The following is a 14,866-nucleotide window of genomic DNA, read 5'->3' as shown; positions in this document are numbered from 1 at the left end:
GCAGGAGGGGGTCTGCAGAATCAGGGTGACAGGGATTCCTTCCTTGGTAAACCGTTTCAGTGCTCCTGAGAGGAGGCCCATCTTTCCATCTCTGGAGGCAGACAGGGGTCACTTATTGTACGCAAATACCTAGCTAAAAATAAAAGACAAATGGGTACAAACGATCATATTCAGAGGTTACTACTTACCCTTTTCCTCTCCCCATTAGAAAAAAAAACAGTCCCAGATGTACCACTCAAAGAAAGGGAACACGCAACTTCAGAGGTACACAAGTTGCTAGAAAGAGTCATCCAAAATGTTCCCACAGACCAAACTGTATCTGAAACTTACTCAAGGTGGTTCTTAGTTCTAAAAAAGACTAAACAAGTCTGTCAAGAAGTCAAAGTTCCAGATGGTAGCACTAAAATCGATACTCCCCTTTCTGGGGAAAGATGCACTCCCCTTTCTGGGGAAAGATGATTGGATGTGGTCCATCAATCTCCAGGATCCATACTACTGCATAAAAATGGACAGGTGATCCAGGAGATATTTACGCTTTCGGCTTGGAGCAATCTCTTCCAATTTTGAGCTCTGCCCTTGGGTCTCACTACAGCCCCCAGAGTGTTCACCAAATGCATGCCAATAGTTATGGATCACTTGAGGCGTCCAGGATTCCAGGTGTTTCTGTACTTAGACGATTGGCTGGCTACTAACCGCCACCACCAAGCATCTACTAACAAGAGCGAGGGATACTACCATTCACCTTTGCTGTCAGCTGGGCATCACAGTAAACTTCAAACAGTCTGCCTTGTTGCCATCACAGCATATCATATTTATAGGGGCAGACTTGGACACAAGACAAATGTTGGCCAAACTTCCCCCCCGAGAGGATTTAAACCTTGCATCATTTGATCAAGAATCTCTTATTCAAGAAGAAAGTACAGGCAAAGGTTATTTGCCTGTGCCAACAGCTACGCCAATCTAACACTAACACATTGGGAACAATCTACCTTTTTATCTGACACAAATGCTCTATGTGGACATGTCCTTTGGTATGTCCGTTTGGTAGATGATATTTTCTTGTTATGGGGAGGTAACACCAACGAACTCCATCAACTAGTTGAATATATGTATAGCACTACTGAGTTCCTAAAGTTTAGCTATAAATATACTTATGATGAAATAAGAGTTTCTGGATGTGACCTAAGGAAATCAGAGCTGGATCAAATATGCAGCAGCATATATAAGAAACCAACAAGGAAAAATGCATTGCTACACAAAAATAGCATGCACCCCAGACACATTCCCGCAACATATTGAAGGGACAAGTATACAGGGTGCTTAGACTACACAATAATGACACTGATGCACAAAATGCTTTACAGATAAGTAAACAAGAATTTTTAGAAAGCAGTTACTCTGAACAAGAAATCAACAAAGTGATAGATCAAGCATGGACACATAGAAAGGACAAATGTAGACCCTATTTTAGAAATGTTACTAATGAAGAATTAGAGATTAAAACACCATCCACTACTACAGACATGTTTAGAATTGCTTTTCAGTACTCTACTGATATCAATAATTATTGTGAGATCATAAAAAAGAACTGGAATATTTTACAAGAGATTCCAGAACTGAAGAATACTATTAATGATACACATGCCTTCTCCTTTAGAAACAACAAGTCTCTGAAGCAACATCTTTGCAACAAGAACTCCATTAATAGACCATGTGAATCAATGAGAACAGGCACTTTTGCCTGCAGACACTGTTCTGCCTGCCAGTATATTTATTCAAATACAGTCTATACACATCCTATCAAAAAATTTACTATCAGGATTAATTACTATGCAGACTGTGAAACAGCTAATCTAGTGTATTTTGTATATTGTAAGCAGTGTCATGCATATTACATAGGCAAAACTAACAGACTATTAAATGGACAGGATACTGGAACACATTAGAGATATCAGGAGCCAGAAAGAGAACAATGCACTAGCCAGTCATATTATATCAACAGATCCTTCACATATTTTTAGGTTCTTTGTTATTCAGGTTATAGAGACTAATTTACGAGGAGGAGACATTGACAATATTAGAGGCAGCTGAACAGAAATGGATCCTTTTATTAAATGCTGAAAAAACAGGTTTAAACAGCACCTTCTCTGTTAAACCTTTCTTAAAAATGAGACGTCTCAAACATTAGTTTCATTATTTTTAGGTTATACTTTTTTACATGTTTTTATATGTATTTTACACATGCATTTTTATATGCTTGCTTATTACCTAGTACACAGACCCATATTTACCTATAATAGGTTTTTAACAGTTTTTACCTTTGTCTTTTTAAATATATTTTCTTAATGTTAATTTGATGACAACAGCCAATTATTCAGTCAACAGTCTGTATATATCATGGTCTTTCTTCAGTGTTCTTTGTCTGATGAAGTGACAGTTTGTGGTCGTGAAATCGCTTACCTTATTTTTATTTTTTATTAAAGAGGTTTTGGTTGTGTAAGTTGAGTGCATTTTTATACACAGATATTTATGCTTTTGGCTGGGGCCAATCTCTTCCAATTTTGAGCTCTGCCCTTGGGTCTCACTACAGCCCCCAGAGTGTTCACCAAATGCATGGCAATAGTTATGGGTCACTTGAGGCGTCCAGGATTCCAGGTGTTTCTGTACTTAGACGATTGGCTGCTAACCGCCTCCACCAAGCATCTACTAACAAGAGCGAGGGATACTACCATTCACCTTTGCTCTCAGCTGGGCACCACAGTAAACTTCAAAAAGTCTGCCTTGTTGCCATCACAGCATATATTTATAGGGGCAGACTTGGACATAAGACAAATGTTGGCCAACCCCCCCCCCCCCGAGAGGATTCAAACCTTGCATCATTTAATCAAGAATCTCTTATTCAAGAAGAAAGTACAGGCGAAGGTTATTTTGAAAGTTCTAGGTACCATGGTGGCAGCGATAACTTTGGTACCTTTAGCTTGTCTGCACATGAAGATTCTTCAGTGGTTACCATTCTCCCAGTGGTCCATGCAGGAACTACCTATCTCTCACAAAGTGATCATTACAGAATCCTGCAAGAAAAATCTGCATTGGTGGCTTCACTCCACTCAAGTGACTTTAGGCTGACTATTCGTTTTTCCTCAACCAGTAGCCACAGTGACCACGGATGCTTCCCAGATAGGGTGGGGGGGGGTTATCTGGGGAAGACTGTCCAAAGTGTTTGGAAGGATCACGAGAACCACTTGCATATCAGTGTTCTAGAGATGAGAGTGGTGCTTTTGGCGTTGCAGACATTCCAGGACTCCCTTCCACTAGGAGCAATTACAAGTCAGACATGTCAGTAGTGTGGTACATAAACAAGGAGGAATCAAATCCTACCCCGTATGTCGAGAGGCCCAGAGAGTATGGAAATAGGCAGTCTCTTCCCAACGTTTTCACTGCAATGCACATCCCGGGAAGTCCAACGTGATAGTGGACAAACTCAGAGCCATTCTGATGCCCCATGAGTGGTTCCTAAAACAGGAAGTGGGGCCAGCCTTGCTGCGACCTTTTTGCCACATCCATGAATGCCAAATGCAGCAGTTACTTTGACCTGATCCCCCCTCCAGTGGAGTCACCAAGGGATGCACTTGTACACGATTGGCTCCCGGGTCTCCTCTATGCCTTCCCCCTTTTCTCTTGATACCAAAAGTCCTTCAGAAAGCCAGCACATTGAGAAGCAGCGTAATGCTCATCGCACCATACTGGCCTTGTCAGATTTGATTCCCCTTTCTATGGCCCTATCTCCAGGAGGAGCCTTGGATTCTGGATCCAATTCCAGATCTCCTGACTCATCCATCAGGGTCACTCCATCCATCAATTCAGACCCTGAAATTGACAGCTTGGCTGCTCCAGTTCCACACATAGCCAGGCTTCCTGATATTTCCCCTGCAGTGAAACCCATATTGATTTTGTCTCATAAGGTGTCAACCAGAAAGTTGTATTCTAGCAAATGGAAAAGATTTTCGCATTGGGCTTGCAGCAACCATATTGATCCCTTTACTGCCCCCATACCAGCTCCATTAAACTTTCTGGCTAAGCTTTTTAATGAAGATGCAGGGGCAGCTGCTATTCAAGTTTAATTAGCTGCTATGCCAAACTATCATATCGAGGAAATGGGACTAAAAATCATGTCCCACAGACTTTGTAAAGCATCCTTGAAGGGTACTTTCTTACTGAGATCTCCAGTAAGAATACCTCCAGCACCATGGGACCTAAATTCTTTCTGTCTGTGTTGATTCTTCCTCCCTTTGAACCTGCATCATCTTGTGAGACTCCTGGAATACCACCCTATTAGTGGCCATTACGTCTGCTAGACGAGTGTCTGAACTTTAAGCATTATCAATACGTTCCCCCTACATGACGTTTCACAAAGATAGTTTCCTTAAGAATCAATCCCTCATTCTTACAAAAAGTGTGATCAGAAGCTAATTTAAATCAATCCATTGACTTACCCGTTTTTTTCCCAAACTATGGCAATAAGGCAGAATATAAATTACACCAGTTATATGTACATAGTTACGTTCCTACCTGCATAGAACAAAAGATTTCAGAAAATCGGACCAGTTATTTGTATCCTTTTCAGACAAAAAAAAGGAGCCCCAATGTCAAAAGTCACACTTTCTAAATGGCTTACAGACTGTATAACTTATACATATACAGCTCAGAACAGAAAACTTCCAGGAAAAATGAAAGGCCATTCCACAAGAGCTATATCTACCTCGTATGCCTTCTAGGCAAAGCTACCTAGGGATTACATTCGTGCAGCAGCAACATGGGTAAAGCTTCATAATTTTATCACTCATTACAAAGTCAATTTGGCCTCCAGGAACAGGACCTCTTTTGGGTCTACTGTTCTGAAGAGTTTTCTCCCTTGAGCCACCCAAGAAAGAAGGTGCTAGGGACGCTGTTTAACCAGCAATGAATGAAGGCGAGATAGGACAACATAACATTAAGAAGTTATGTACTCACCATAATGTTCCATGTTTGATGTCCATCTCACCTTCATTCTTGCATCCCACCCTACTTCCCCCACCTTCACTCCTGGAGGATCGAGTGTTTTTTTTTTTTTTTTTTTTTTTTTTTGAAAATTGGGTATGAGGTCTCTGAATCTTAGTCTGTTTTTTGGATATGGTTACATGCTTAGATATAATAACTATGGTATCTGCAAACAAGATCTGGGTAATCTTCCCTGAGCATTATGGGATAGGGTGTAGCCACAAGCTGGTGGAACCTCTTGAGCTTTTGTATAGGGCCGAGTTGGAACCAATTCTTGGTTCCAAGCCCAACCAGCAATGAATGAAGGCGAGATGGACAACAAACATGGAACGTTATGGTGAGTATATAACTTCTTATTTTCCACTGCAGCATTTTCAGTGTCTACTTACAAGTTACTATGGTTTATGTGTGACAAAATCACATTCTTAAATGGATATCTGAGGTGCAATTACCAGGCTAATTTGTTTATGTATTTTACACTTTGTTATTTGGGTTTGTGTTTCTGGGTAGAGTTTATATACACTTTGGGAGAGGAGCTCCCGTGAAACTTATTAACATTCATTACAAGTGTGGCATACTTGTATTGAACAGAATTTTTTCAGTTTAACAGGGATTATGTCACTGTAGATAAAAACCTAGTATACCTGCAACATATGTTCAGATATTGGCAAATATAATGTACATTGTTACCAGTTCTATTGCATGTGTATTTGAGAAGTATCTGTAGTGTGGAAATCTAGTTACTGTGTACAAGTAAGATAACCAATCCATATTCTCTACTAGAATTTATCATCTGCAGAGTAAAATAAATGTTGTAATAGCATTTTTTTTTTGTTTTCTCTGTCTGTTTTTACAGTATTTTGGATTTGTGCTGTATAGAACTTTACTGCCAAAGGACTGCAGCAGCCCAACATCACTCTCTTCTCCATTAAATGGAGTTCATGATCGTGCCTATATCACGGTGGATGGGGTAATGACGTTTTCTAATTTGCATGTGTATGCAAAGCAAGATGATGTAGACCTAGGTTTACCTACACTTTTTTTTTTTTTTTTTTGAAACAGCTGTCACCTACGGCATGCAGTGATGTCAGTGCAGCACTTCTGTAAAATATTCTGTATTTCTGTGTTGGTTGTAATGGCCTTTCATAAATAGAGAAATGTGGGCAGGAAACAGACCGAGTTTAGTCATGGTTAAGTTAGACCATTATGTAATATGTCAGATAACATTACTGTTGAACCATGCTGTAAAGATGAAAGCTGAGATAGGCTTACCAAAATATTGAGGCACTGACCATTGACTGAAAGTCTGAAAGAAGTATAATACCCTTTACTGTGAGTGTTTTACACCTTGCTCCAAGACGGGGAGAAAAATAGAGAGAAAGCCCTTGAAATAACTGCAGATCTGATGTCAGTTTTCTTTCCTCAAGAAGTGGGTTTGTATCCGACTTGGATGTTTTTTTTTCTGCTCATGAATACTGGAAACTCTTAAGCTCCTTCCTTATCCATAATGCTGTAGTCCCTTACCATACTTCATATCTCATTTGCCGCCTTCAGATGTCTCACTGTTAGCTCTTGAGCTGTAGTGTGGTATTTTTGAGTTAAATAAGTTTTATATATTTTCTTACTTTGTTACCTTTATGTAGATATTTTATATATTCCTCCCTTAATCTTTATACACTTATTATTACTTTGCCATTGTTAAGGTTTTTGTTCTTGCTTACACTCTTATGGTAATCTTTAATCACCATTGTTAGTAATCCTGTTTTCACTTCCTGTATGTCTCATGTATTTCTGTATTAAATTATTCTGCTTCAGTATAGCTAAAACACCTTCGGGTTTCAAGAAATTTAAATATTGTGTCCATAAAATACCTGTATCTGACACACATCATTCCTGTGTGTACTGCTTAGGCTCAGATCATTTAAGAGTGTTGTGACATTTGCAAGGCCTTTAATCCACAGGCCTTAGTGGACCACAAAAATAAACTTATTCCAAAAGGTTTATTGCTGATTTCTTTATTGGAGACTATCTGGAGCCTTAGACTTCCAAAAAGTAAAACAAGGAGTCCAGAAAGCATGCATCAGAACCTTCTGGATTCTCCACTTCTAGCTCTGACTCTACAGTTGAAACTTCTTGCAAGGTGTCTAAGCAGTCGGATCTGAAGACTAAATCTTTGGATCTGACAGCATCTGATAACAGATCCTCATCATCAGATCCAATCACACTGTGAGCTGAAGAAGCTCCCCAGGAACCATTAAGGGTTTTCTCTAGATCCTGTTCCTTCCAGTCTACCATCACCCTTAGAGACCCACCATCATTCTAGGACCCCTTCAGTGGCATCTTCTTCTCTGTCTTAGAGTTTGACAGAAGTAGATGTGGATAGAATGATGAGGAAATTTCTGTCTGCAAAAATTCAGAAGAGAGTTCTCCCAGCTCCTACCCTGTCAGGTCCAGAGCCTATCACCAGTACTACTGCACCTGTTTTGGCTCCTTCTCTGGTTTGACCTTCAGCTTTGGAGCTCCTGGATCCAAGACTTCCAGAACCAACTCTGTCAGATATGAAGACTGTTGTGTCTTCGGCTCCGATACCTTCTCTGAGTGGACTGTGTCTCCAAGTGTGCTGGAGCCAGATGGCTCTCGGAGCTGTAGCACTATTGACAAGTCTGAGGTGTTGGAATTGACTCCAAAGATGTCAGAGCCATTTCTGCTCCTTGGAGCCTCTGCTTTGGAAAGCTCAGCCCTGATCTCTGCCTCGGGTGGGCTGCCTTCAGGTCAGAGAGAACTCACAGCCCTGAAGCTTGTCTTCTTGGAACTGTTAACCTCCTCCCCGGCGCATTTAGTGAAGAGAGTTTTGTCTACCTCTAGATGAAGTATGACCCCCCCCCCCCGCAAAATCCATTGTCCCAATCTTGTATGTTTTTGTGCTTTGAGCCTCAACACTCCACAAGGACAGCCAGCTCAAACTCTCCAGGAGGGTCTACTCATATCTTCTGATACTTCTCTGGAGCATCCTGCCAAAAAAGTCCTTAGGAAGAGAAAGTGCAAGAGGGGAGGCAGACTCTGCTCAAGGTTCGATCAGAGAAGATACAGGTTTTGATGAAGGGAAAGGGTCCCCAAGATCACCACCTCATGACATGTCCTTTGGAGACATCCTGGAGATCCTCAAGCAAAGGGTGGTTGGTCTACCAATAACCCTTCCCAAGAGGAATCAGTATTCCTGGAAGTCTTTGGGCCTTGCCCATCTACCTCCTGCGTGACTCCCACCTGCCTATGAGTTCATTGATTTGATCTCTCGGTAGGCATGGAAGCAACCAGATGCTGTTGAGCCAGTCCCTAAGAGACTAGACAAGATCCTGGCACCAATGAAAGGAAGAGAATTCTGGAGCAAAGGCGTACCACTAGATGCTATGGTCATAGCAGTGGCCACAAAGAAGGAACTCATGGAACAAAGTTAATCTGTCCATCCCCTTATCAGGAAGCCCAGGGCTTTAGACAGATTTGGGAAGCATGTATATGCTTCAGCGACCTTTGCACTCGGGGTCTCTGAATTACTTGGCACACTTCACCAGACTTCAAAAGGATTTGATTAAAGAACTTTCCAAATCCCTTTCTGTGGCCATTACTTCTGAGGCAGAGAGCTCTATTGCCTCACAGTTGGTTAGCCTACAGTCAATCTCAAATTTGCCCATAAGGCTTAGTTCACATGCAGCTGAAGGTACCTCAAGAGCAGTGCGTTCAGGCATTTCCATTAGGAGACATGCCTGGACAGACCTGTGATTTTGTGGAGCCCATCGTCAGTACTCCCTTTGGTAGTTCTTTGTTTAGCCCCAAGGTTAAAGACGCACACTCCAGGTGTGAACATAATGGTAAGACCCTGTCTGCAATGGGAGTACATTTTTCAGCTCCTCAAAGAATCTTCTCTAGTAATAAATGAGGTGATTGAATAATTTGGTTCAGAAAATCCCATGGTCCTTTCCATGATTCACATGGAGATAGTTCCCCTAGGAGCAGAGAGGGGAACTTTAATGGAAGTCACCACCAGCACGGCAGAGAGACCAGCAGAACCAAGGATCTAGGGACACTTTCTCTGACGGACACTACCAGCACTCCTGAAAGGAGGCCCAATTGTCCACCTCTGGAGGCAGTCTAACCCTGAACCTGAGAGCCTGGCTAGACGTTACTAAAGATTTTTGGGTGCAGAGGATTATTTCCAGAGGTTATATAATACCCTTTTTCCTACCCGCCCCCTTAACAGTTAACAAAATTCCTGATGTCCCACCCAATCAGAGGAAAGCAGCAGCTCTAGAATTAAAAAAGCTGCTGGAGAACGTCCTCCCAGAGGTCCTCCCTGACTAGAAAGAGTCTGAAACTTACTCCAGATTCTTTAGCCCCAAAGAAAATGGGGGACTGGAGACTAATCTGAACAAACCAGTTCAGTATACAAAGTTCCAGATGTTCATGGTTCAGTCTATTTTGCCCTTCCTGCACAAGGACGACTGGATATGCTTAATAGATCTTCAGGATGCGTACTATGTCATAAAAATGAACACACAATCCAGAAGATACTTAAGCCTCTCACTGTGATGGTCATTACCAATTCAGAGCTCTGCCCTTTGGCCTTTCCACAGCACCCAGGATGTTCACTAAATGCATGGCAGTAGTACCAGCTCACTTGAGACTGCAGGCATTCTGGGTGTTTCTGTACTTTGACAACTGGCTCATAACTGCTCTGACTAGGCATCTTCTGATAAAAGCACAAGATTATGTACTCTAGCTTTGCGCTCATCTAAGAGTTGCCATCAATAACAGCAAATCTCAGCTAGAACTATCTCGCTTATTAGAGTTCACAGGGCCTTGTTCAATATGGTATCGGTGACAGTCTCCCTTCCCTTATAAAAGGACTATTTGATTTCAAGTCAAAAAGATAATTCAAAATTCTTCCCTGTCTGCTCGATTGATTCTACAAGCCTTTGGATCAATGTTGGCAGTGATAGTTCTGGTTCTGTTAGTAAGATACCATACGAGAATTCTTCGGTGTACGCTAGCAACTCAGTGGTATGTTCTGCACCATCTGTGTCCACCAAGATCAGGATAGCCCAGGAATGCAAAAAGTACCTCATGTGGTGGATTTGCACAGATCAGATTTTACAAGGCCGCCCCTTCATTCTTCTTCAGCCCAAAGCTATAGTAACCATGAATGCTTCCAAGATGGGGTGAGGGGGTCACTTCTTGGAAAAGACAGTCAATGCACCTGGTCCCCTGAAGAGGCCAACATGCATGTCAATGTCTTAGAAATGAGAGTAGTACTCATAGCATTGCAGGGCTTTCAAGACATGCTCCCTTGTAGGGCTGTTGGTGGTGGTATGGTAGATCAACAAACAAGGAGAAATAGATTTTACCCCTTGTGTCAAGAAGCGCTGACTGTGTGGCAATGGGCAATCTCATCCAATTGATTTCTTATAGCAACTCACATTCTGGGGAAATCAAACGTGATAGCAGACAAGTTGAGCAGGTCCATTTTATTGCCTCACGAGTAGCCTGTTAACATGAAAACTGCTGTAGAGATATTCTGTCAAAGGGGCCAAACTTGCAGCAACCTCTTCATCTTCCTTCAAGTGCAGCATGTTCTTTGCCCAGATCTCCCACTGGGGGAGTCACTGAGCGATGCTGTCTTCCACAATTGGTCCCCGGTCTCCTTTATGCTTGCCCCCCCCAACTCCCCCTATTCCCCAAGTTGCTTCAGAAAGCATCGCGGTTGAAAAGCACAGTCATCCTCATTGCACCTTATTGGCCTCATCTGATTTCATTCCCCTTTCTTAGACCTCATCTAATTTGCCCACCATGGATTCTGGATCCAGTTCCAGACCTCCTGTCTGAGCTGACAGACATTCACCTGGGCATTTCTGGCCTAAGGTTGGCTGTATGGTTTCTCCACTTCCATTGATAGCCAGACAACTAAGGCTCTTCTCCTCTGTTTGTCGCATTCTTTTGTCTTCCTATAAAGCTTCCACTAGGAAAATTTACAGAAGTAAATGGAAAAGATTTGCTTTTTGGGCGCAACAAGAGACATTGATCCTTTTTCAGTAGCAGTACCTAAAGTTTTTGAGTTTTTGGCTGCAATTTTTAATGAAGGGACAAGCTCCTCCACTGTTAAGGTTCAATCAGCTGCCATTTCTGATTTCCATGTAAGATCAAATAATTTCTCCTTAGCTTCTTTAAAACTTTGTAAGCCCTTTATAAGGGAAACTTTTCTTCTTAGACCCCCTTTTAAGATCCTACTCCACCATGAAATTTGAATTTAGTATTACAAGCGTTAACTCTATCCCCATTTGAACCATCAGCAAAGTGTGAACTTAAATTTTTAACCTGAAAAACTTTTAGTAGCTATAACCTCTACTTGAAGAGTTTCTGAATGTCCATCCTCATCTTCTAACCTTCCTTATTTAATTTTCTATAAAGGTAAGGTAGCATTACAAACCAACCCATCCATCCTTCCTACTGTGGTGTCAGACTCCAACATTAATCTATTAAATGTCAGTTTTCTTTCCAAATTTCATGAACAAAGGAACATGTTACATTGTTGGATGTTCACAGACGGTTACATTTCTATTTGCATAGAACAAAAAAAAATTGAGAAAAAACAGATCACTTATTTTTTTCTTTTGCAGAATCAAAATCTGACAAACCAGTTGCCAAAGTAACTCTAGCCAAATAGTTAACAGATTGCATTTCCTTTGTCTACAACAAATTAGGTTTACCTTTGCCAAAACCTTTAAGAGCCCTTTCAACCAGGTCAATGGCAACTTCATCAGTATTTTTATCCAGGTCTTCCATGGACGGTATCTGTGTGACTGCAACTTGGGCTTAATCCTATTACCTTTATTACTCTTTACAGATTGGAGCTGGTCTTGAGGGGAAGAGCAGCCTTTGGCTCAACAGTGGTTAGGAATATCCTTCTTTACAGTCCTCCAGCGATTCAGGTAGCTGGGTTTTCTCTGCCCCATTTGTTGAGGATTGAATGAATATTGACAACATCAGATAAAGAAATTATGTACTCACCATAATGTTCCATCTGTGTTGTCCATTTTCATTCTTCCTCCGTTCCCCTACCTTTTGTATTTCTGGCTTCTAGAAGAACGAGAAGATAAGGGAACCAATGCTCCTGCCTTTGAGCACCAGTTATTTGTTTCTCATCATAGTGTTTTCAATTTTCTATGAAGCTAAAAGGCCAGCAAACAAGAACGGCGGTGTAATAGGGGACTAGAGCATTATGGGTAAGGGTGGAGTTTGAGAGTTTCCAGTGTCCATGAGCTGTAAAAAGAAGCAGTCAGATCTGAGAGTCTGATCCGAACCCTCTGAACCTGTTGTTGAGGAAGAATGAAAATGGGCAACACCGATGGAACAGTATGGTGAGTGCATAACTTCTTTTTATACTTTTTACATGAGGGGTTATCTGTGCTCCTTTTCTTGGATTTAAGCAGATGTTAAATGTGGTACGTGTGGTTAGGAGGAGTGCATTGGTGGCAAAATCGTATAGATACTTCCTAGGTTTAGAAATTAGTCTTGTGATCCCACACCCCTATGTATTATTGGGTCCCTATCAGCATCTCGAATGCTGAAAATATCAAATTTGATATTGTCACATCAAGAATGCCGAAAGGGCAGAACGAATGGGTAAATGGAAATCTCTGTAAGGGGAGATTTCCGTTTACCTCAATGTAGTGCGGTATTGGTATATTTAAGTAGCGGGGAGTGGGGGGTGCAGCGAGGCTTGCCCCCCTACCTATACCCTTTAGTTTTTTTTGTTTATTTCATATTTTTATCGGCATTCGAAAATGTAATAGGTCGATCATTTCAGTTCGACATTTAGTAATTCGACCTATTACATTTTCGAAATGCTGATATAGACCCGTATTATCTCTCTCTCTGTCTTCTTGGTCCATCCACTGTAGCTCTTCACCGTACCACTATGGATCCAGAACTGGTGTTTACTTTAGGCCATCCAAACTACGCATCCTTTTTTGAAACTGCCTTCTAAGGCCTACCCACTCCTGCTTGTGTAATGCCCAGAGAAGGACTGATGTCCCAGAGAGATCAGACATCATCTTTATGTAGAAATGGACAAGAACTATAAGACTTGTTCAGCTCCTATATATTTCCAGGGAAACAAACATACACTGACAGAGTACGTGTTTGCAACAGCCCCCGACACATCTCTAATGCTTGGCATTTACATCATTCAAGGTCAGGTGATGATGTTATGACATTACTCACTCTGCCTAAGGAGAGTTGAATGATGTACTTAGTGCCTATTCCCCCTGTCCAGCACTGCTGCTTGCTTACATCTTTTCCTGATCCTAAGTCACCAGTGATACAAATGACCTACTATCTCTATGCCATTGAGCCATCATACTTAATTTTACTAGAGTTCTTCTCTTTATCTTAGTGTGCATTTTTAAACTTTGAGAAATTGATGTTTCATTCTTTGAGCATATCAAGCCTGTTTTAATTTATGTGCATCATCATTTTGATTCGCTGCATTTGAAATCCAGTCATGTTGTACTGGGAAACATTTGGGTGCCCTAAAAAGGGAGTATTGTATTTAAAAGAAAATTTCTTCTTGAGCTTTGGCTGTAATTCCTGTGTCATAAGATGTACTCCATCCCAGTGGCAATACTTGCCAAAGTCCACAGAATTCTGCTACATTCTGTGCTTCCCTCTTAACTGAAAATCAAACTACCTCACTGTTTGCCTTGGGTGGTGCTGGTGGGTCCATTTCTTTATGGACTAGTGTTCTTTGGATTTCTTATTGCATTGTTACAAGATCCTGTTATCCACATAAGGTTATGACTCATTTCTTAAGGGTGTTGGTGTCTTCAGTGCCTTTGATACCAATTTAGGTTCTTGTCCTAGAGGACCAGCTCTCTTGAGTTTAATCAGGTCTCTCTCCTATAGTGTTTGGAGTTCCTCCATACTGGTTACAATCTACTATTGGAGATCCTCCTAAGTGGGTCTGCACCTGGGCATTCTCTTGTGCTTCCTTCTGTTTGTTTTTCTTTGAAGCAGCCATACTTGTTGGCATGCATGCCTCCGGTCAGCAAATGTTATGACATGTGACACTACCCTGGGAGGGCAGACTTAGACCCTGGTTTGGTAGTTCTTTTTTGCCAATTGCGTACTTCAGGGCTTGTTCCTGTTGCTCAGCATACAAATGCTCTCTTTTTGAGGCTTGAAAAATTATTATGGCTGGTGGATTTTAACCCAGGACCCACACATGTGTTGTCTGTGCTGTTTGAAAGAGTGGCAAACACATATTGGCAGAGTGTCACGGTTTCAGCCCAGCCATCTGAAGGTGGAGGAGGAGAAATTCTCATCTAGTAAGATGGCAGCATTTGATAATGTTCACTTTAAAAATTTGTTTGTAGAAAAGGCCTCAAGTATAATAGGTTCATAGGACGATACTAGGCTATTTGCCCAGAGGCCCTTCCCTTATAAGCCTAGCCAAGAATTTCACCCATGTTCCCACAAAGTCAGCACCTGTTTTCCCTGTCCAGCAGGGACACAGGTGGGATCCCAGGGGTATATTTTCTGTTTCCCATCCAGTCATCCATGTTCCTCTTAGAGGGCTAGTGATGTACTCTGTGTGACATGAAGAGGGAGTCTGTTCCACAGATGAAGTCAGTGGGACACAAATCTATCCCACCAACAAGTTCTATTAATGTCACAGACCAGGTTGAGACCTAACGTGTAGGTTGCATGAGTGGAGTTTGACTTATGGATATGCAGCAACTCCATTAAGGCAGTGTCTGTACGAGACTTGAATAGAAGG

At 41.6% G+C, this 14,866-nt stretch overlaps 1 protein-coding gene across 1 annotated transcript in view; it reads left to right on the top strand.

The window, feature by feature from the left end:
- The window catches only part of LOC122796445 (beta-galactosidase-like), a 948,601-nt gene that overhangs the window by 664,176 nt on the left and 269,559 nt on the right, over nucleotides 1-14,866 (top strand). The window contains exon 16 of the mRNA XM_044064920.1: nucleotides 5,894-6,007. Coding sequence (XP_043920855.1) covers nucleotides 5,894-6,007 — 114 coding nt within the window. The remainder of the gene's footprint in view (nucleotides 1-5,893; nucleotides 6,008-14,866) is intronic.

The sequence above is a fragment of the Protopterus annectens genome, chromosome 3.part0, assembly GCF_019279795.1.
Source record: "Protopterus annectens isolate FY-2018-M chromosome 3.part0, PAN1.0, whole genome shotgun sequence".
Classification (NCBI taxonomy): domain Eukaryota; kingdom Metazoa; phylum Chordata; order Ceratodontiformes; family Protopteridae; genus Protopterus; species Protopterus annectens.
This window is presented reverse-complemented; position numbering and strand designations above follow the sequence as displayed.